This window comes from Miscanthus floridulus, chromosome 6, assembly GCF_019320115.1.
Source record: "Miscanthus floridulus cultivar M001 chromosome 6, ASM1932011v1, whole genome shotgun sequence".
In the NCBI taxonomy this organism is placed as follows: Eukaryota; Viridiplantae; Streptophyta; class Magnoliopsida; order Poales; family Poaceae; genus Miscanthus; species Miscanthus floridulus.
The window spans coordinates 86,816,227-86,840,167 of record NC_089585.1 but is presented as its reverse complement, the minus strand read 5'-3'; the positions used below and the strand labels follow the sequence as shown (position 1 = coordinate 86,840,167).

General features: G+C 43.9%; 1 protein-coding gene and 2 pseudogenes across 1 annotated transcript; 1 reads left to right on the top strand and 2 right to left on the bottom strand.

Annotated features, from left to right (window-relative positions):
- The first annotated feature begins 9,739 nt into the window (after window positions 1-9,739).
- On the top strand, window positions 9,740-11,915 carry LOC136456263 (cytochrome P450 CYP72A616-like; annotated as a pseudogene).
- Window positions 11,916-11,918: 3 nt separating this feature from the next.
- LOC136456261 (cytochrome P450 CYP72A616-like) lies at window positions 11,919-15,314 on the bottom strand. The gene is made up of 5 exons (XM_066456065.1): window positions 14,910-15,314; window positions 14,610-14,830; window positions 13,187-13,434; window positions 12,656-13,040; window positions 11,919-12,560 (listed from the first exon to the last, which is right to left on the bottom strand). Exons 1-5 carry the CDS (start codon window positions 15,217-15,219, stop codon window positions 12,135-12,137), a joined length of 1,590 nt encoding a protein of 529 aa, XP_066312162.1. The 5' UTR covers window positions 15,220-15,314; the 3' UTR covers window positions 11,919-12,134.
- Window positions 15,315-20,387: 5,073 nt separating this feature from the next.
- On the bottom strand, window positions 20,388-23,008 carry LOC136458538 (cytochrome P450 CYP72A616-like; annotated as a pseudogene).
- Between the last annotated feature and the right edge of the window lie 933 nt (window positions 23,009-23,941).

The window sequence follows — 23,941 nt, the reverse complement described above, 5'->3', positions numbered from 1 at the left end:
TAAGAACTCGGTCATTTAACATCCTGTATCACCTTATGACTGGCAAAATTTAAACCCTTATCTTATACCTTTGTCTTGAGTCTTATCGATATGTTTCGTGCCATCTTCTCCATAACATCCATGTTGCTCAATGGCTCCATGTGAACTAACATCTTATTTTTTCATATCTCGCTTGAAATGTTAGTCCACAAGTGTTGTCATTAATTATCAAAACCCAGATAGAGACCTAAATGTTTTCAATGTGACACTGATTCGTTCAATGCTTGTTGATGATGGGACAATTTTGAATTTGATGACCTATTCCATCTTTAAAAAGTTGACTAAATTGGATGATGAGCTTATAAAAGACCAACATAACACTTAGAGGTGAACCTATTGGTGCTAAGGGAGTTACATTTGTGGATCTTACCATTGGGAGCAAAGTTCGCAATCACCTTGTTCTCGCTGATATTGTCACATCCTAGTCCAATTGGAATTAGGTCTAGGGTGGCCCCTCAAAGTGCGTGTGCGGTTGTGGTGGAGATTTAGTGCCAACTTGATACTCGATGATAACTTACGCTAACATATAAGGTCTAATTGGTTGATTACATTAGCCTTAGTCCGCATTAGACGTTATGCAACATAACCTATGCTAGCGTAAACGTATGCAATGTTTTGGTGTTTGGTTGTTTTGCACATGCAAGCCGTATTTCATAAAATTGTGTTTCGTTGTTTATATCTTGTTACATATAACCTCCATGTTCTAGTTGAGGTCTCATGTTTCTAGTAGAGGTATAGGGGATGATAATATTTCATTTTTGTGTGCTCATCGATTTGTGCAAACTACAATGTCTAATACACCAAATCTAATATACTAGCCAATGCAACATTGAACCTACTTTGAGCATTTGTGCAAGCCTGCATAAGAGCCTATGTAGACAATCAAACACGAGCAAACTATACAGGCAACCAATATGACCTGTAATACTTCTAGAATCAACATCACTGACCCTACGATAACTCTTTTGAATGAAACGAAGGCTGGAATCGTAAGGAGTGTGTTGTCCACTCAATATGTGAGTGGATCTAAATTATTTGGATTCTAAGGTGTTATAAATGGTATCAGAGTCCTATGGTCGTATGTTGGTTATGGGCGTAGTTTAACACCCTAAATTTAAGTTATTTGCAGTTTAGTCAATATGTCTTCAATTTTCTATAGAGAGCTTCATACTTTGTTTAAGATGAAATATTTATTTTCTAAAGCAATATAAATTATAAAACATTGTTCTGTGCACTCATGCTATGTTACACTAATGCTACTACACTTCTAATTTTAGGTTGCTTTGTAAGATTTAGCTCTACATTAGAATTGTTTTAGTGAGTCTATATAATTTTCTGTCAAAAGAAGAAAGGCTTTTTCCTTTGTGTTTCTTATGCTTTGGCCATTTTTAACCCACCACCTATTTCTCTTGTGGACTAGCCTAGGCTCTGAGTCGTTGTAGCCTAACAATGGTGTACCAGGCGCCTGTGCCTTCTCCTTTTTTGTTTATGATGGGGCCGCAAGACAGGCTTATCCTCTTCTAAATTGCACCAGTAGCATGAGCCAAACTCAAGATTGAATCCATATATAGTGCTGCCTAGTTGAGTCGGATCCGTACCTACACTGAGACAATTGATTCCAGTGCCATGGCCTATTAAAGGCAAGCCACTGCTCCCATGTCCTCTTTTTTGCATCAAGGAAAGAGATGTCCCATGCCCTAGATGTAGTCATAGCCCTAGGCTAGATCTCATACACATGCCACCATTGGTCTCCCCATATACTACGTCCACATCCTTGAGAGCCACACAACCGAGTCCATATCGAGGCAATCTATTTCCTAAGACCCGTCTTGTTTTTCCCCACCCTCTCTAGCTCTTGCTTTTGCTACATTGAACACACATCTTCTCTGCTCTCCAGGGCCAGCCGCCACCATCCTAGTTCTCTCATCAAGACCCCTTTAGATGGATTTGACATACACTCCTTCTGTAGATGCTAGCCACTCAATTTTTGGTACACTACAATGTGCCATCTAGTGCAAATTTGTCGCCATGAGCTCCTACCATCGGTGACTAGAATGAGGCAGAGAATTTTTAGCCACTGAACTAAGTAACATAAATCATATCTGTCATGGACCGGGTTAGCACTGTTGATACTTCTTATGTCTATTGGAGGGATTCCGCAAGCACATAGAACTATTATGTAGCAATTTGCTGGGTGAGTAAACCGAGTGTCGAATTTATAATTTATCTCATGGGAAGGCGGAAGGATAAGGTGGTTTGGTGGAAAGAAATGCTCAAGTGAAGCCATGTCCTTAGCCAAAAGGGGGTGTTGGAATGTGGGTAGAGGTGTAGATGGATAGGTGGGATGGAATGTAGGTAAGATAAAGGGGTAGACAGCAAGCAAACTAGAAGTATGGCAAAGCTAAGTGGGAGAGTGAGCAAACTATTTATCTTAAGCAACAAAGGTAAACTAAGGATTAGAGAGAAATCTTTAGCACTACGGGGAGTACCTGCCCTAAACTCACCTGAAGGTTGATTAGGCACAAAGCACAATGAGCCCTATGTTTTAATAACTAGACCCAATGTAGTGGAATACAGAGGATGAATAGGGTTGTTACCACCTACCAACTACCACAATCTATCCAGGGATCAAGCTGTATCCATAGGTAAGATATAGCTTAAGCACCTCGCTTAATCTATAAACTTACTACTTCGATCCAAGCTCCAGTGAAATAAGATCAAAGTGCCCTAACCAGACGGTGGAACCCATACTAATGAATATCACACTAAGCAAAAGATTATCTATGCTACTAATGCTAAGAACAAGCACCTAAGCTCACTAAAGATGAACAAGAGTGAACTAGAACTTGAACAAAGCTAAGCTATATTACTAAATAAAGTACTAAACAAAGTAGAGTATTAAATAAAGTAAATGCTAATGAAAGAATACAAGAGAGCTATACTAGACCCAGAAGACTCTTCTAGACTCAGAGCAAGCTCCGCTCTAGCTCTACTTCCACTACTAGCCTACTACTACTTCTAAAGCTACTTCTTTCAAGCCTGGAGAGCTTTGTAAAGCTTGGGGATTGTTGGGGATGATCTTCACCGAGCTCCACACCTCCTTTTATAGTGTGGTACTTGTATGTAGTGGAAAAGGTCGGTTGGCGGCTAAGGGGCATCGGCCGATCCTTGGATCCACTGCCTCTCCATCCTACGGTGCTAGATGGATCCCTGATGGTGGTTGTGTGGCAAGTAAGTCAGTTCTTTGGTTGGTAAGTCGGTGATGAAGTCGGTTTTGGCCCTCCAAGTGAATGACAGTGGGCTCAGGATCCAAGGGAGCTCCACCTCAGCCTTTGGATGCACCGACTTGAAATCAACGGTGGAGGGGCACTCCTGGGTATGCCACCTGGCTCTCCCATAGATCAGTGACGTGGTAGGGCAAGGTGGGCCATCGGCTGATGCCATGTGGCATCGGTGACCCCACCAAGTGGCCCCAAGGCCCCCTACCACGCCCATTTGCCTCCTTTGTTCTTGTTTTGATGAATTTTGTACAAATTTCTGCGTTCAAATATTTTTCCAAGTATAGGTGGAACTAGGTGAAATATAAAACAAATTTGGTGCATGTGATGTTGTTTTTACCTTGCTTTTGGGTGGAATGTTGATGTTCTAACTAGGTGTTAGTGATCATCAACAAGCACCATGGTCAACAAATGAGGAGGCTAGTCAAGGCCATAATTTTGTATAAATCCCTCAAAGTTTATACATTTTGTGCATGTATTTCCTAGTACATTGGCAAATTTGATCAAACGCCATGAAAACCTAGTTTTCCTTTGCAGATTGACCCATACAGTCTTGTTTATTACATAACTTTTTCATTTTAGCTCCAAATTTGGTGTTTTCTTGCAGGGTCATCAGTTTGTAGCAACGAATATATTAGTTTCATACTATCTAATATGACTGGGATGCAATGGCCGAAGTTGAAGCATAGTAGAAAAATGCCTACAATGCTCTAATAATAGGGGTTACTAGGGAGGCCCCTTCATGGTAGTGGAGGGAGACATTCTAGCTCGATGGTAAGTTTGCTACTTCATAAGTTTGCTGACAAGAGGGATCCCTATGCCACCTTCTAGCATGCTTTTTCCTAAAGGGAATCCTTTGCAAGTCCCTATATCTTTGATGGAATAGGCTTTGGTTCAAACCAAACATATAAGTTAGGGAGTTATGATGGATTACCTACCATTCAAACCAAACACTTTAGAGAAGTGACCAGTACTTGATTCCATGAATGATGGTAGCAGGGTGCGCAAGGTGAGAAAAGCTTTGTGTTAGACATGCATGGAATCTGTGCAATGGGAGATGATAGGGGAAAGGACTAGATACATGGGGCAAGGATGCATCCACCCCCAATCCTGATGATCCACCCAATTTCTAGCCATATCTTTGCCTTTCCCTACTAGATTCGGCTTCTCTATGGGCTACTTCTTCCCATGGTCTTCTAGTTGCAAATGGTGTTGTCATGGTGATAGTGCAGGTCCCATTGACTGATCCAGTTCTTTTAATGGTAATGGAAGTGGTCATTGTGGTCGTGTCCCTCATCTCTTCCCTCCTTCTTGCTAGGGTGGTCGCCGATCGTCAAGACACTTCCCCCACCGGTGCTCTTTGTTTCTTTGGGTATCATCACCATGGCTAACTAGGGAATGGTCACATTGTCGTTTTGTAACCTTGTGCTTTAGGGACAAGCTGTCCATCTGTCATTCTTCATTGTTGTTGTTCTTTCGTTGCTGGGCATGCTAGGCTTCACCCCTATGGCCTTTCCAGTGTTGATGCCATGAACCGACATTGTTGCCGCCAAACTATGCTAAGCGCCCCCATTGTACTTGGGTCTATTGGCGATACACTAGTAATTATGTTTGTCTAAACATGGCATCATTTATTCTGATCACTGAAAGCATCTAGGCCCTCAATTTGGGGTTTGATTACTAATGATAATGGTTGTGGACTAATATTTTCATTTGAGATTGAAGAAAGATTAGTTCACATGGAGATTCAAGCTATATTGGATACCATGGTGCATGGAGATGGAAAACATGATGTCTAGCTCAAGGCAAAGAAAGGTTAGTCCAAATGGAGATTCAAGCTACATTAGATATCATGGTGTATGGAGTTGGAAAACGTGATGGCTAGTTGAATGCCCTAGGTTAGTTTTGATAATTGAGTGATAATTAGTGGACTAATGCTTTTAATAGAGATGATTGAGCTAGGTCCACATGCAGGAGTTGAGCTAGGCTAGGAGATGGTGAAGATGATGATCATGACCATGAAACAAGTGCTCAACATTGGAGATGAAAGGAAATGGAGATGGAAACAAACCCAAAGACAAAGGTATATGTAATAAGGTTTTGTTTTCACCAAACAAGGTTCAATAGAGTGCACGGTTGAGTTTATGATAGATAGACATATTATTAAGAGGGGACCTCTCTAAAGTGATTGCAGTTATATCTAGTGCTACTAGGTGATGTTTTTTAACTATGCATGTGCATTAGACTAGTGACAGTGGTGAGGAAGCAAGTGAAAATGAAAGCTCTAGTTTGGTTTTGGTAATTGAGTGCCAACCATGTGGACTAATGCTTGCAATGAGTTTATTTAGCTAGGGCCCACTTGATGGTGATGAATAGGGCATAGGAGGTGATAGAGATGGAGGCCATGATCGCATACATGTAAAGGTTCATCAAATAGAGATAAGTTGAAGCAATAGCAAGCGACACGGTAAAGGTATAAATAGAGATGAGTTTATTTACCTACCGTTTAGCCCATTATTTGGGCAAAACATGTGTTTAACGGGGGAAAATGACCATTTAAACGGTCAAAACAACCGATTAAACGGAAATGGTGTACCACCGTGTAGCGTTTTTACGATGTGTAAACGGGCTAAACGGCCGTTTAGGCGAACAGTGGGTATAAGTTAGGACCGAGTACGAGTGGACTGGAGCGTCCAACTACTAGCTTGCCTTCCCCGGCCTGCTTGCAATAGATGAGACTAGCACCATATGATAGGAGTTGTCGACCATGACCGTCGAAGAAGGCGGAAGTCTCTAATGGCTCGAATATCAGGACCACGAGGCCTTGGACCTGCCTTGGCACTCTTGGGAGCCACATTAATTCCTTGATGGCTAAGAAAACCCTAGAACCATTTTTGTACTTACCTTGCCCTCCGTACATATAAGGCAGGGCAAGGGGCGTCATAGAGGCATCACTCCATTATCAGCCATTAGAGGCACCACTCGATAGATCACCAAATAAAACTCCCATTAGAGAACAAACTCATTGCTCTCTTACCCCCAAAATTGTAATAGTATCTTTCGAGCACTCTAATAAGAAATATCTTTGTTGGATATATGGCTCAGCGCTCTAACCAGGATAAACTCTCTCATCTTGAGTGATAACCACCGAAGTTTCACACATCAATCATCTAATCGTAGCCGTAGTTACGAACCCACGACACTTATCACACTAGTATTAGAAATTTAGGACAAATTCAGTACTAATTTAATCCTGAAAAATATTAACATCATGTTTATGACATCAGAAAGGTGCACATGTGATCTAGTCATAAGCAGATTAATGAACATCATACTAATCATGGATTCAAACATAGAGAATAGAAAGCGGGTTGTTACAGTAGCATACTCAGCGGCACAGAGTCGTTTCCGCTAGTCGACATAGCATTTGTTGATGTAGTCGGTCCCTCTTGTCACTGTGCAAAAATGTAGCAGCGCTGATCACCGCCATCAGAGAGAAACCGATCGTCGGGAAGTAGCAGGAAGAAGTCGTAGAACCATCATGAAGAAGATCGAGCAGCCGCGTGGAAGATGCTCCCAAAAATTTGATTGCCGATCTTCACCCGAGCAGATGAACTCAAGAACGGCTTTGGTTTCAGAGACCTATTCCTGTGCTCGCAAAAACTGGGATAGGAAAGCTCGAGCAGCACAGCAGCAACGAAGTATTGTTCTTGGTTGTTTCATTCTCTCTCGCGCGAACAAGAGAAGGAGTGTCCATTTTATGCAGCAATAGAGGAAGACGAAGATGAAGAGCTAGACACATGAAGAGATAGTAATCATCATTTCATTGTTCGTTACCAGTAACTTATGAAACTGACAAATCAATTGTCTAGTAACAAAAACCACAAAGACATCATAAACCACTAACATATAATAGTAATCATGATCAACTAACACATAATGGTCATCATGCACTTCACACTCATCGAAACCGTCGGTTACACAGCATAATGTACCTAACAAATTGCATCTAGCATTAACTCTGATCTTAGAACTTTCTTTGATTTAATTGCTAAATAAAAATTGGACAAACCCAATTAAACCCAACAACTAGTGAGAAAAGAACAGGGTACGTGAATAGAAACGGCATAGTCTCGTGGTCGTTCGTTAAAAAGAAAAGAAAAAAAAACAACATATGAAGGGGCAAAACCATGAGCATGGCGTCCACACAATCAGTGGTGTTACGCAAGCGCTCGCGATGGCGCTTACGCAAGCGCTTTGGTCACACACTCATACCTTACGAGAAGCCTGGGACTCACAGGGAGAGGGAGGGTTCCATTGGCTCTCCTGCGTGACGCAATGCGTGACTGCACCTGCACTGCAGGCTGCAGCATCGACGCACAATAGTTCCAGTTGACCGTAGTTCGTGGTGGGGGGCCTTAACGGCGAATGTTTTGCTACGACAATAATACGAAAAGAGACTATGTTGGACGCCCGTATTCACCTGTTGCCACTTTTTGATCTTGTACACGGCCATATGATTTAAATCGCTTTTGAAAGTTATTAAAACAATAAACGTGTCAATTCTCCTTAAAATATTTCAAATATTTTCTTTTCCAGAAAATCTAAATACTTTTTGTGCCGCATCACCTATCACCTATATATAGATAGTGTTGTAGGACGATATTACCAGGCCGCAACAAAGTTGTGGTGTAACATCCATATGGCCTTTATATACCATACTTAGTAGAGGTTTTTTTAATAAATAAACAAGAGATGCCTATTTTTAGATAATAATGGCAATGGGATGAACACTGGAGCCCATTAGTTTTCGATTTATTTATATCTATAGGTCATGTATTCCATGTACAAAAACTACAAAACTGGATCTATGAAATTATCATGGAACTACAACAAAACCTCTAAATTTTACATTGGGATGAAATTCCTATATATTTTTAGAAATTAAATTGGTATAGTATATATATACCTTCCTACATTACGCCCCCCCCCCCCCCTCTAATTATAGCCGTCCTTCTCCTTCCTTATGTGGCCACTCTTTAAAGCAACTCAATCAAGAACCCTCAAATCAAAATCCTTATTTTTTTATTTAAGGGCTCCACTACTTTTGAGAGTCTAGCTTTTTGTGCATATACTCAAACAGAAGCCTTCAAATCAATGATCTCAAATCCAACCAAATAGACACATATGCACAGGACCCAATTGTCATCGACTTACAGTCAAATCCACTGTCGGGTGGAACTGAGGGTGCTCGACGGGAGAAGTCAGGGAGCCGTCGCTCGGAGGGGCTCCCTTGGCGAGTTCGCCGGGGGGGGGGGGGGGGGGGCTCACCAGAGGGAGGTTGGAACGAAGCTTTGGCATGGGGGAGAGGTTGCCGGGAGAGAAGTTGTTAGGGAGGACGTCGCCGGGGCACTGGCGCGCCGGCATGGGAGTCGTCAGGCAAGGGACGCCGGGCTATCGGGCAAGGGAGCCATACCGGGCGCTCAAGGGATAGGAGGACACCAGAGGGGAGGAGGATCCGAGCGGCCACGCTTCCGCTTCCTATCGAGTGTGGGCGAAGAAATCAGAGCACCTGACGTTTGATGTCATGAAGCAGACTCCCAGGAATGAGGGTTGGAAGGGGATTTGAGGGCCTTCTCAAATTTGAGGTCCCTATGGATCCTGTTGGAGTTGATTTTTTTTTGGCTCGAGCTCTCATATTTGGTTTTGAGAGTCTAAGCAGGGGCTTGCTGAGGTTACTCTTATGCATCTTACTCTCGACACAAAAATTATGGTATCACAGGGATTCTATAGTTTGACCCACCTTTTATGACTAAGCTGACTATTTTCTACATTTGTATATATTTTAACATCTATCTACGATTGAAAAACAATTACATTTGTTATAGCAGGCCTCATTAGTTTACGCTTTGTGAACAGGCAACTCATTTCTTTTTATTTTCCTGTCGACGGATGTCAGTTTTTTAGAATCACACATGTTAATGTGAGATTGCTATGTTTTTTTCTCTTAGGTTTTCTTATATACGAAACACTTTGGTGCACTGAGTGTTTGAATCTCATGGTTTTAGTCATTCAGATAGTTTGGTGCTAATGAAGGTATCAAAGGGTCTTCTTAGTATCCCTGTGCTTGTAGAATATATTCCCATTTTACCATTTGAAAAAATATGCTTAGAATGTTTTTAGCAAAACCTAATATAAACATAAACGCTTGCATATAGCCCAAAGCTACGAATACCGTTTATTTACCGAAATAATGTTCAAAGTCACGTGCTTTCCACAAAAGGTACATGGCCACGGCACACGGCACATGTACAAGTCAACTCGAGCGTTGTGTATTTAAGCTGCAGCGCACGGCACACAGGGTACACATCGCACATCACCCTGATCTTCTTCTTCTCTGCTCTCTCTCACTTCGCCAGGAAGCCACGAATAATGGCGACCCGAGCTCTTCCGCTGATCCCTGCTGAGGCCTCCCCGTGGGCCGTGGCCGCTGCAGCGGTGGCCGCGGCGCTGCTGTGGCTGGCGGCCTGGACGCTGGAGTGGGCGTGGTGGACGCCGCGGCGGCTCGAGCGAGTCCTCCGGGCACAGGGCCTCAAGGGCACCAGGTACCGCCTCTTCACCGGTGACATCACGGAGAGCACCCAGCTGAACCGAGAAGCCCGCGCGAAGCCGCTGCCGGCCGGCTCCCACGACATCGTCCGCCGCGTGCAGCCCATGCTCTATGACACCGTGAAACAATATGGTAATACACGATGTATATGTAAACACCGCGAAAGAATATGGTATGTATGCTATTTACTCCGTGGCCACCCATGCAAAGACTGATGAAACTGGAGCTCAAAATTCAAATGCAGGAAAACTGTCCTTCACTTGGTTTGGTCCGACGCCGAGGGTGATGATTCCAGACCCAGTATTAGTGAGAGAGGTTTTGTCCAACAAGTTCGGCCACTTCCCCAAGCCCATGAGTAGCCGTGTTGCCAACTTGATATCCAACGGGATTGTCAGTCATGAAGGCGAGAAATGGGCAAAGCACCGGAGAATTCTGAATCCTGCTTTCCACCATGATAAACTAAAGGTGCTTGTTCAATTAACTTTTCATACATATATGGATATGGATGGTATCTCTGACTCTTGAGGTGTTCTACTTACTGATGATGTTTCTTCATTTACAGCGGATGCTTCCTCTGTTCTCTGCTTGTTCCGTTGAAATGGTCACTAGATGGGAGAATTCCATGTCTTCTGTAAGGTTCGTCTGAGATAGACGTCTGGCCTGAGTTCCAGAATCTTACTGGAGATGCCATCTCAAGAGCTGCGTTTGGTAGCAGCTATCAGGAGGGGAGAAGAATTTTCCAGTTGCAAGAGGAGCTAGCTGAATACATCTTACAACCTTTTCAAGCAAACATAATCCCAGGCTATTGGTTTGTTCTTTCTCCTTTAAACAGCGGATGAGTTCTTTTCTATAGGATGATGTTGCAAATCAAATCTGAGCACTTGCCAGACACCTATATATATTTAATTTCTAGTACATAAGAAGCTTTAATTAATTACTAATTCCTACCCATATTTGTAATAGACTTTTTAGAAGAAGAAAAAAACAGAAAATTTGACCTTTCACTGCTCAAGAATATCTGACCTTTCATAGCAATTATCAATTTGTTCTGTGATAACGGGGTAAAGCATATGCAGGTTCTTACCCACCAAAGGCAACAGGAGGATGAGAGAGATTGACGCGGAGGTTCGCAAAACTCTACGTGGAATAATCGAGAAAAGACAGAAGGCTATTAAAAACGGTGAAACTAGCAACGACGACTTGCTGGGCTTATTGTTGGAGTCAAACATGAGGGAATCAAACGGAGCATCGAGCCTAGGCATGACCACGGAGGACATGATTGAGGAATGCAAGCTATTCTACTTCGCAGGCATGGAGACGACGTCTGTCCTGCTCACTTGGACACTGATCGTGCTAAGCATGCACCCTGAATGGCAGGAACGGGCAAGAGAAGAAGTCTTGACTCACTTTGCAAGATCTAACAAGCCAGATTATGACACCTTGAGCCGCATGAAGATTGTAAGTCCAAAGCTAATATATATTCTCGTTTGTAAGTCCAAAGCCAGGTATTGTTAACTGTGTTAATTACACTTCTTTTGCAGATAACCATGATTGTCAACGAGGTCCTGAGGTTATACCCGCCAGCGACCTTCGTGATGAGAAGAACCTACAAGGAAATGGAGCTCGGCGGCATCAGATACCCGGCAGGAGTGAACCTTATGCTGCCAATTCTCTTCATTCACCACGATCCCAGCATCTGGGGAGACGACGCGAGCGAGTTCAATCCAGCAAGGTTCGCCGACGGCGTTTCCAGCGCGACCAAGCTGCAAGGCGGCGGCGGCTTCTTTCCGTTCGGTTGGGGCCCCCGGATCTGCATCGGCCAGAACTTCGCGCTGCTGGAGGCGAAGATGGCACTCTGCACCATCCTCCAGCACTTCTCCTTTGAGCTCTCGCCGTCCTACACCCACGCGCCTTACACCATGATAACTCTGCATCCTCAGCACGGAGCACAAATCAAGCTGACGAAGCTGTGACCATATGACTGACACTCATTGAGTGGCAACATCTATCTATATACATATACGTGGTGCTAGCTTTTGCATGCTCTAGTATGTATAGAGTTTGAGATTTTACATGATGTTTGTAGCTTTGAAATGAATGAACAGAGTCTGTGGGTATATATTGAATGGAGAAATTGCGTGCTTAATGGCAAGTACAAGAGGTGTGGCCAGTGACCACGGTCCTTGCTTGGGAAGCACTGATGGTATTCATAGCCTGCGCAGCCTGACCGGAACGCCGTGCTGCGGGTGCAGCGTGAGGACTTTGTAGGGCGCGTGCACGTACGCCGGCGACAGCTCGAACGCGAAGCGCTGCAGGATCATGCTGAGCGCCAGCTTGGCCTCCACGAGCGCGAAGTTCTGGCCGATGCAGACGCGCGGCCCCCAGCTGAAGGGGACGAAGGCGCCCGGGTCGCTGCACGCCTTGGACACGCCGTCGGCGAACCTCCCCGGGTTGAACTCGCCGGCGTCGGACCCCCACAGGGCAGGGTCCCGGTGGAGGAACATCACGGGCGTCGTGAGCATGACTCCCGCCGGGTACGTGACGCCTCCCAGCTTCGTCGGCTGGTGTGTCCGGCGGTTCATGGCCACCACCGGAGGGTACAGACGTAGCACCTCGTACAGCACCATGGTCACCTGTCATGTTACCAAGAATACACAAGAATGGCATAACCGAAACCAATCATGTTAACAAGTGATGACGACAGGACTGTGCACTGGGATCGACTCACAAGTTTTAGGCGTGACACGCCATTGAAATCCGGCTTGTTTTGACCAAAGACTTGCAGAACTTCCTCCCTGGCACGATCCTGCCACTCCGGGTGCATGCTGAGAAGGACCATTGTCCATGTGAGCAGCACACCGGTAGTCTCCATACCTGCGAAGTAGAACACCTTGCACTCGCCGATCACCTCTTCCACGGTAATCCCCTTGCTGGATTTGCCATCCGAGTCACTGTAATTCATGTTCGACTCCAGTAGCAATCCCAGCAGGTCGTCCTTGGTTGCTTCACCATTCTTAAGAGCCTTCTGTCTCTTCTCTATTATGCCCCTCAGGATCGTCTTGACCTCCCTATCGACTGCATTCATCCTCCTGTTGTTTTCTGTCGGCAAGAGACTGAAGAGTAGTATATACATAGTACATCATCAGCTACTTAATTTAAAAATGGATATTGTTTTCTTTTGTAAAACAAGAAACTTTTTTTTGATAAAACAATGGTACACAATTGGGTAGTAGTAGAGTTATAGCATTTGGAACCGTACGAGAAGCCAGGGATGTAATTTATCCTGAAAGATTGAACAAGGCGTTCAGCTTGCTCGGCCTGAAGTAGGAAAATTCTTCTCCCTTCTTCATAGCTAACACCGAATGCAGCTCTTGAAATTACGTCTCCTGATAGATTTTGGAACTCTGGCCACACATCCAGCTCGGTGGGTTCAACAGAAGCAGAAATCTGTTTCTCCCATCTGTCAACCAGTTCGCTGGAACATGCCAAGAATGCTGGCAGCATTCCCTACAGCCATTTCCAAGTGAGGAGTTAGCAGGCCCAATTTTTTTTTCTATTTTTCTTTGTAAGAAGCTTAATTCAACCTTGTTTAAGTGCTAACTTGTGCTTTTAAGAGCTAAGAACATCTCCAACAGTTTCTAAAAAAGGCTTGACAAATCAAAAAGTATTTCAAGTAGAAAAAAACAAGAAGCTTATCTGTTTTCTTAAACGAATCAGGCAGAAGAGCGGTTGATTATATTAAAGAGAATAAATTTAGACGGGTAAACAACAAAACAACCAAAGAGCTTATACGTTCCATGTCTCCAATGGTTTTAACTTACACCTAGAACCTTTGAAAACAGAATCTCCATTGTTGGTCTACCTCTAGTATTCTTAGATCTGAAAATATCAGTCAAAGATCAAATTCCAGTTAATCTTCTAGGTCCAGCATTCATTGCCTACCATTGTCGGCCATCCCTGGCACCCTAATTCACACACACAACCAACAAAACAAAATCTTTATTGTCTGTTCTACTTCCAGGGAGATTAAATTCCTGTGACCCCGCCTTGGTCGGGGCGATGACAAGTGTCGAAGAAGAAAAAAACCCTCCCCAATAGGGAGTAGTGGTTGTCCGGGTATCTATACATTGGATGCCTATGTTTTAAGCACAGATAGATTGGAAGTTAGCAAAAGGAGTTGTTAGAGGAAGATTTTTCTCCATCCTGCCAAAAAAACTAAGATTGAGAGTGGCTACACTAATTTATTCTTGTCTCCGTTTGACTTTTATACAAAGAGCTAGAAGTAAGTGATTATATTAAATGAACCCATCTCGCAATACTACTTCCGTCTCAAAATAGATCAAATACTAAAAATAACCCGAAGTCAAACTATCTCGAGTTTGACCAACTTTATAGTGAAGAATAACATCAAATAAGTAGATCATGAAAACATATTTCGTAGTGTATCTAATGATACTAATATGATGTCATAAATAATACTGGTGATATTTTCTATAAATTTAATTAAATTGAAAATAATTTCACTTAGGATAGCTCTTATTTGGGATGGAGAAAGGACACGAGAGGTAAGAAAATTTATGATTCGCATTTGACTTTGCATTCGAAAACTGAAAACAATTCTGTTATGCATCACATATAAAATTTGAATCGAGGTTGATTTGTCTAAACAGTATAATAAGTACCTTTAGCTTCTCCGCGTGGAAGGCCGGATTAAGAATCCTCCGATGTTTGGCCCATTTTTCACCGTCAAGGACCACGAGCCCAGCAACCAGCACCTTTGAGAGAGGAGAGAGCATCGATTTCACGAAGTCGCCACACTTATTTGTCAACACTTCCCGGGCAAGCTCAGGGTCGGTGATTACAACTCTTGGGGTCGGCCCGAACCATGTGAACGAGAGCTTGCCTGCATTTTCCATGTCGAAATTGACGAAACAGACATGCAGATACGGCGAGACGAAACAGACATCCAGGAAGGTTCGTACCGTGCTCCTGGATGGCGTGGTGAAGGAGAGGCGCGACGCGAGGGAGGATGTCATGTGGTCGGTCCACGGAGACGGGCGTAGTTTTGGCCGCCGCGATGAGACGCTGGTCCTCCCTGAGGTCTCCCCAGAGGAGGCGGTACCGGGTGCCCCTCAGGCCCTGCGCCCTTAGGGCACGGTCCATGCGCCGGGGCACCCACCAGGCCCACTCCAGCACCTGCGCCGCCAACCACAGGAGCAGCACGGCCGCCGCCCCGCCTAGCACGCTCCACGGCGAGACCTCCCGGAGCACCCCCGCGCCATCTCCGTCCATGGCTAGCTCTAGCTCCTAGCTCGCCGTTCCTCTCTTGTGTGGAACTAACAGCGATAGCGAAGCAGTGAGTGAACGTGTTCCTTACTTTTCACAGAGGGATTGAACCAGGACGGACATGAGTGTACGCAAGCGGTGGCAACGACAGATACAGATATTGTCGTCCGTGATTGCGACGAGCGACCGACACTACCCCCTGTTGGCCTTCCGGTTATCTTGCCTCTCCGGTTTTGGCATGTAGTGATTTGCCTGCGAGCTGTGTGGTGTGGCACATGAATATGCTGACATGCAACCCACAGTCACAGGCAGGCTGACTGTTGAGTGTTGACACATGCACATGACTCCTTGTCCACAACGATGGCTACATTACATTCAATCCAATCAGACTCTGGCTACTCTCTCTGCCCACAGAAAATATAATTATACGAGTTAAACTAGTTTAACTTTAAACAAATTTATAGTGAATACTATAACATTTATGTCACTATATTTACTACAAAAAAATGTATTTTATAATTATTAATGGTACTCCTTCATCCCATAATAAATAAGTTCTTAAACATATTCAGACAGATTAAAGACACTAACAAAAGAGGCACTTTTCTTTTTCTAGAGGATATCTCTTGGATTGGTAGTTATTGCTTGCATGCACCCATAATTAACTTCCATATTAAAAGAATTATTTCATATTTGTATAGAATGTTTTTTTTAAAAAAATTAAGCCTTAGAAAGTTATTTATTTTGAAAAAGAGAGTATCTTCTACATTTTTATATCTATCTATGGTTAATATTTAAATCGTTTAACTCCTCGAGAAGTGTGAATTGCATCCTTTTATGGACAGAGAGGATAGTATTTATGTAGATGCATGATTGCTATAGGATTTATGTAGACGCATGATTGATTTAGGATTTATTGACCACCACTTGTCATGCCGCAAGTCAGGCGTGCCACAGTTTTTTAAGGTGTGTATTTGTTTTTGTGCTACAACTATGGTACGTCACACTTTCTTAGCACCCTATCCTATATGTCATAGACTCGTTTTCTTGCCAAGCTTTGTCACAATTATGAATTTATTTTTGCTTGCCATACTTTATGTGGCTGCCACGGTTTACCAAAAGTTTGGCATGACAAGTTTGGGCATGAACCAAATAGGCCCTTAGTGCCTAGGATGCACTCTACTATGGTCCCTCCATCCTAAAAAAGATACAATTCAAGAATAGTGTTACGTTAAAGTTGAATTGGCGGATGAACCATGTTGAGGGGGCATGACAATGACAAAAAAGACGAGGGGTGCTTGAAATGTCCATGCATGTACGCGCCAAGTTTAAAATAAGCAGACCAAACTTGTCTATTCCGGTAGCACATAAATTGCAAAACCTTGGGATGTATCATGAGGTGCTAATTTTTTTTGTCTACGAAGGTTGTGAACGCATGGCGGATATGTGTCTATGTGTATGTGTGATGAGTGATTGTCAATATATGATCAGAGCTCGGTTTAGTGTGTTGAGACTAATCATGGCGTGAGTTGTGTATGTGCAACATGTCACTTGTCTTGTGATGTGCAGGTGTTGAGTGTGAGACGGTCGACGACAATGGAGAAGGTCAAGCGAGTCTGTGCGTGATGGACTGGGAGCGGTGAAGGAAGGACATGGAGGCTTGGACCGAGGGACTAAGGCCCGGAGGATGGACTGTGTACGGCTAGCACTTGTGGACGTATGCGAGGAAGAAGATGGTCGGACCAAGTCAAGGCGAGGGTGGGAGCACTTGGTGATGGAGCGTCGAGGATGAGTGGGACACGCGTCGACATCGTGGAGAAGGCGTAGCGGCCACATGACTCCAAGTGGGGTTTGGCGATTTAGATCTCAAAACCGTGGGCGGCAGGTTTGCTGAGTTTGGGCCTCAAAACCTGGGGAAGTATCTCGGGGTGGCATGTGGCGTCATTGGAGAGTTTACATCAAGCCAAAGTGTCTTCATGAAGGGCTCGTGGCCGTCCGATGCTCAGAATTCATTTTGGACCATTATGCCCAGTGGCTAAGTGGTTCAAGGCAAATACCTAGATGTAGTCTTGAAATGTATAATAGCCTTATAAATAAGTAAAGTGGCTGCCCAAGACAGCTATTTCCACCCCAAGTCATTTCCTTAGGCTAGCAAAGCATTTCATGTTTAGAGAAGATTAGAAGTAGAGAGGGTGAACACTTCTTGCTCTAGGTTTCTGTCTCTAGATGGAGGATGAAGGGAGGAGGCTAGACCTGATCTTGTAAAGAAGATTTCCTCGCTTTTGTAATCAAGGTGTTGGCTGAAATCTCGAGTTCCCTCTTTCCCTCCTCCGGTTTTCTTCTTTTTGATGATTTTCGTGGTCATTTTTGGAAAAAAATTCGTGTTGCTTGTTTGGCAGACCTTTTGGCATGTTTTTGGGAGTCATTGAGAACCTTGGAACATATCCAAATCATCTCTTGAAGTCCAACTTTAAAGCTCTTGGTTCCAATCCCCAAAACTTTCCTAATCTCTCTATTTTTAGTGTTTTCTTTAGAATTAGTTGATTGAACTGAGTTTTTAGGACTTGTCTTAAACACTTCTTAGGTGCTATGAGGTCTTGTAACATGTCTAGGCTTTGCCTCCAACAGATTTGCCACAAGCACCCCCGTTCTCCATTTCAAGAAAACCGCGAAAACCCCGATTCGAGAGCATGTTTTTCGAGCTGTTGTCCAAGCTTTGATCTTTTGGAGTGATATTTAGTGGACACCTTCAAAACATCCTAGAGAAGGAGAACGCGAAGTTATGCACTGACTGCTTTCAGCAGATTGAACCAAAGAAGAAAAGGTCAAAACTTGATCAAACAAAGTACAATTGAGCTCAAATTTCATTTTCTTGGGTTTTTGAGGTGTTTCCTTGATTTGCTCTTGCTTCCGCTTGATTGTTTGAGCTTCCTATCACTTTTCCAAGTCCTATAACCTTGTCATGACTACGAGGATTCGATTTTGTTAAAAGAGAGGAATTTTTGGGAAGTTCCCGACATAGACCAAGTTCTCATTTTGACGAATTTTAATTGACTCCATTTACCCCCCTCTAGTTGCTTGCTCCGTCCTTTAAAGGTAGTCAAGTGATTAGGTTTATTTTTTGAAGGACTGAACAGGCGACCAGAGGGTGGTGAATGGGAGCCAATTCAAAAGTTCTTCACCAAGCGAGAGAAACTTGGTCTCTATCCCAAAACAACCCCGAAGCTCTCAAAAGCTCCAAAATCTCCAAATCGAGTTCATACAAGCCAACTGGGGCGACTGGATGGACTTACAAACACTCAACGATCACAGCAGAATACAAATGAAAGCAACGAAGCAAAGAAGGAAGATGGACTTACAAACAGTCAACGATCACAGCAGAATACAAACGAAAGCAACGAAGCAAAGAAGGAAGTTGGGAGGCAAGAAACGGGAAAACAAACCTGGGAAACTCACTAGGCCTACTTTTGAACCTTGCTAGGCCTACTTTGAAATCCGGTCAGGTCTATTTTGAACCTGGCCTAACCTACTTTGATGTTTTCAGCATCCAAAACCAAACTCCAAAAGGGAAAAATTCAAGCAAATGAAGTTCAATTAAGCTCAAATGTTTTAATATGATTCTAATGATGTTTATAAACTTTTCCCAAAATATCAACCCTTGGAACCCTCAGAATCAACGTAGATATAAAATCCATCTTTGCACTTGTGGTTTTCTCAACTTTCCTCCAAATTCCAAATCTTTGTGTCGCGAGGAATCTGGCAAATCCAATGTCTAGAGATGTTTCTCAGAGGTCATGGCATGTTTAGAACAACCCTAAACAATCACAAGAACTCAGAATCAAGAAAACACAAGAAAGGCTCAATGTGACCACCTAAATCACAAAAACTAGGGATCGAAAATACAAAAGGACAGATTGATTCACAAAACCATGTCAACTTGATTGAATACTCAGGAAAATAAGTTTACATCGACAAGGTCTAGCCTCCTCTCTTCATCCTCCCACTTACAGATGAAAATCAGTCGTTGAACGCAGTCACCCCTCTCTACATCTGACTTTCTAGACATTGAATGCTCTCACTAGCCTAAACCAAATGACTAGAAGGGAGAAGTGTTGTCTCGGGGAAGCCACAATTCTTATTTATAGAGCCTATTATAAATTCTAAGATTGCCCTTAGAAATTTCCCCGAACCACTTAAACCCAGGGGCAAAATGGTCCAAGTTGATTTCTGAACACCGGACGACCACGATCCCTTCACAAAGATGCTTCGCCTCGACGAAAGCTCTCTAATGTGCCGCTCCGAGATCCTCCCTAAGTTTCGAGGCCTAAACCCGGCAAACCTACCACCCACGGTTTTAAGGCCGAAACCGCCAAACCCAGATGGAGTCGTGTGTCCGCTACGCTTCCTCCATAATCTCGACGTGTGTCACCACTTGTCCTTGACCATTGATCATCAAGTCCTCGTGCTCCCGCTGACTTGTCAACCAGCGTCTTGACTTGGTGAACACCGTCTACATCATCTCCATATGTACACTTGCTCGTCGATGTCCCCAACTGTGTCAGCCACCCACAGTCTGTCCTCCGGCCCTCGGTCCAAGCCTCCACATCCATCCTTTACCACTCTCAGTCCATCAGCACGAACTCGCTTGACCTTCTCCATTGTCATCGACCGTCTCAATGCTCGACACCTACACGTCATAGGACAAGAAACATGTTGCACAATACCAATTCACGCAATGGTTAGTCTCAGAGACTAAACCAAAGCTCCCTCACCCTTGACAATCACACATCATCAACTCACGTGGGCACATATCCACCATGTGTTTGCATTTTCTTAAAATGCATCCACTCAAAATTCACACGGCTTTTGTCTATGAAGGTAGTCAACTGATGATAGCTGCTTGAACAAGTAGTGAAGATATCTCGATCTAACACAGTAATGCTACCGGTTTTAGCATAGAGCCGACACTTATACATGTTTATGACTGCTGGTACGGTTTTGGATTCGTGCATCAGTGATAGTGGTTGCTACCACAACCACGTGCCCACTATCGATTTCAAGTCCAACAGTGATGTCCAGTTAAAAACCGGTGGTAATGGGCGGATATGTAGTGGTGATCCCTAATTATCAAATACGAAATTTGCAAAGAGGGGAAAAAGTTATTGAGTGCTGAGTCTAGTAAATCACAGATGACGCTTCTTTACACAAGATACGAGTCTGTCACCTGACACCTGCATTGTACAAAATGCACTTCCTTTATAAAGAGGTACCAAAAAGATGGTCTTCGTTCAGAGACGGCGCAGCCTAACCAGAACGCCATGCTGCGGGTGAAGCGTGAGGACGTTGTAGGGCGCGTGAACGTATGCCGGAGAGAGCTGAAACGCGAAGCGCTGCAAGATCTTGCTGATGGCCAACTTTGCCTCCAGCAGCGCGAAGTTCTGGCCGATGCAGATGCGTGGTCCCCAGCTGAAGGGGATGAAGGCGCCCGGGTCGCTGCACGCCTTGGACACGCCCTCGGCGAACCTCCTCGGGTTGAACTCGCCGGCGTCATCCCCCCAGAGGGCAGGGTCCCGGTGGATGAACATGATGGGCACCACAACCATGACATCCGGTGGGTACGTGACGCCTCCAAGCTCTGTCTGCTTGTGCGTCCGACGGTTAATAAACAACCCCGGAGGATAAAGACGTAGCACCTCATACAGCACCATCGTCACCTGTTGCAAAAGTACAAGATCAATCAAACAACAAAAAATAATGCTTAGATAAGATTGTCGCACTAACACTTACAACTTTTAGACGACTAACACCACTGAAATCTGGACTGTTTTGCCCAAAGACTTCCAAAACTTCATCCCTGGCTTGATCTTGCCACTCCGGATGCATGCTTAAGGCTAGTATTGTCCATGTCAGCAGGACCGCGGTAGTCTCCGTTCCTGCAAAGTAGAACAACTTGCATTCTTCGATCACTTCTTCTAGGGTAATTCCCCTGCTGGATTTTCCATCTGAATCTGTGTAATTCATGTTTGACTCTAACAGAATGCCGAGCAAGTCATCTTTGGTGGGTTCACCGTTCTTCATGGCCTCATGTCTCTTCTCTATTATTCCCCTTAGGATCGTCTTGATCTCCCTATCGATAGCCTTCATCCTTATGTTGTTTTCTGTCGGTAAAAGACTGTCGAGAAAGGTAAATGTGAGATCTAAGGATTACTAGAAACGTCTACAGGATAAATGTGAGATAGTAATAAGCATTATGGAGTAGTAGAGTTATATACGAGAATCCTGGGATGTGATTTGTCTTGAAAGCATTGGTAACGCGAACAACTTGTTCAGCTTGAAGTCTGAAAATTCGTCCGCCTTCTTGGTAGCTAACACCGAAAACAGCTCTTGATATGCCATCCCCTGACAAATTTTGGAATTCAGACCATACGTCCAGCTCTTTTGTTCCGACAGAATCAGCAACTAAGTTCTCCCATCTGCAAATTAGATCGCTGCAAGCTGCAGAGAACGCCGGCAACATCCCCTGCATCCATTTCTAAGATAATTAAAATTTTCCCAGAAACCTAACTCAGGGAAATAAATAAATCGATCTTCCTTAATCCTTCTTACTTGTATTAGGACGTTGCTTAGTGTTTAGTAGCACCACAACATTTGTGTTAAAAAGCACTAAGGCTTTATCAGTGCTAAGGAGTAGGCCACTTATTAGTTTCCATAAACCCAAGTCATATTTTGTGATCTACTGAATCAACTTCAAATCAAGCAGCAATGTTTGCAAATCAATCACAAAACTTTACTTACAGTTAATATAATACCAGGCAGGCAGCTAGCACAAATACAAGCTGTTTCTGCAAATAACTAGATCAATCGACCATCCTTTTTCTCTAGCAGTATTAATAACAAGGCATATATGACATAGCAAACCAACAGCATTAGCGTCTCTTACTAAACTTACGTTTGGAAATTGTCATCAGTGCAATGGTGTCAAACTAAACATCGCAAATCAAAGATTGCCCCCAAGGTATTTCAGTGAAGAAGAAAAAAAACCTTGAGCTTCTCTGCATGAAAGGCCGGATTCAGAATCCTCCTATGCTTGACCCATTTTTCGGCGTCAAGAATCGCAACCCCACCAAATAGAAGCTTCGCGACACGAGTGATTATCTTTGTTTTCAAGAAGTTGCCATCTTTGTTCGACATAACTTCCCGGGCCAGCTGAGGATCTGTGATCATAATTCTTGGGATCGTCCCGAACCACGTGAACGAGAGTTTACCTGCACTTTTCAGTTTGTTTGTTTCAGCAGCTTGACACAGTTTTGGTAACTTCAACAGAATGATCGGATTGCAGTTTAAAATGCATACCATGCTCCTTGACGGCACGGTGAAGGAGAGGGGAAACACGCGGGAAGACGTCGTGGGGCCGGTCCGTGTGCACGGGCCTGGCCAGGGCCGCCGCCGTTAGCCGGCTCTCCTCCTTGAGGTCGCCCCACAGGAAGCGGTACTGGGTGCCCCTCAGGCCCTGCGCCCTGAGGGCCCGCTCCATTCGCCGGGGAGCCCACCAGGCGTACTCCAGCACCTGCACCGCCCACCACAGGACCAGTGCCGCTGCCACCCCGCCGAGCAGGCCCCATGGGGAGGCCTCGCGGAGCAGCGCCACGCAGTTGACCATGGCTTTGCTCGATCGTACTCGTACCGTGCCGGGTTGTGGAAAGGGAAGCAGCAGCAATATAATAACTGAGCGAAATTCTTAATTTTAGGTCGCGTGTAGTTGCTGGTTTCGCGGATCATTTGTCTGGACGTTCATGACATAATGTTGGTGTCCATGTCGAAACGAACCCTTAGGTAGCACGAGTTTTTGTCATATTTATATCTTTTATAAAGCTAATCCTCACTACATGTGTTGTATCTTAACATGTAAGACATCCACATTATTTTACATCAATAGTCATGTCATGCCACTAACTTCCAACCTTTTAATACAAGCTATCTATGTCATCTCAAGTTCTATCTCACCATGCAAGACATCCACATCATCTTCCACTAATAGTCATATCATGCCACTAACTTCCAACCTATTAATGCAAGCTATCCACGTCATCTCAAGTTATCTCAACATGTAAGACATCCACATCATCTTCCACTAATAGTTATATCATGCCACTAACTTTCAACCTCTCAATGCAAGCTATTCATGTTATCTCAAATTCTATCTTAACATGCAAGACATCTAAATCATCTTTCACTAATAGCCATGTCAAGCCACTAACTTCTAACTTCTTAATACAAGCTATCCACGTCATCTCAAGTTCTATCTTAACGTGCAAGACATCCACGTCATCTTCCACTAATAGCCATGTCATGCCACTAACTTCCAACCTCTTAATACAAATTATTCACATCATCTCAAAATTTATCTCAACATGCAAGACATCCACATCATGTTTCACTAACTATCCATGTTATCTTTCACTAATAGACATGTCATGCCATTAACTTTCAACCTCTTAATGCAAGCTATATATCCATGTCATCTCTACTTAATTTCATTTTTATTTTTTCGCAATCACCACAGCAACGTGTGGAGTATCATCCAGTTTTTGTTATGTCTGTTGCTCGGCATTTCTGGGATAATAGCTGTTTGCTAAAGAAGATAGATCGAGGTGAGATTAAACTACGTGATAATTTTTAGGGTGAGTCTCAAACAATTACCAGTGAGGAAAATGATAGTTTAGCTGCC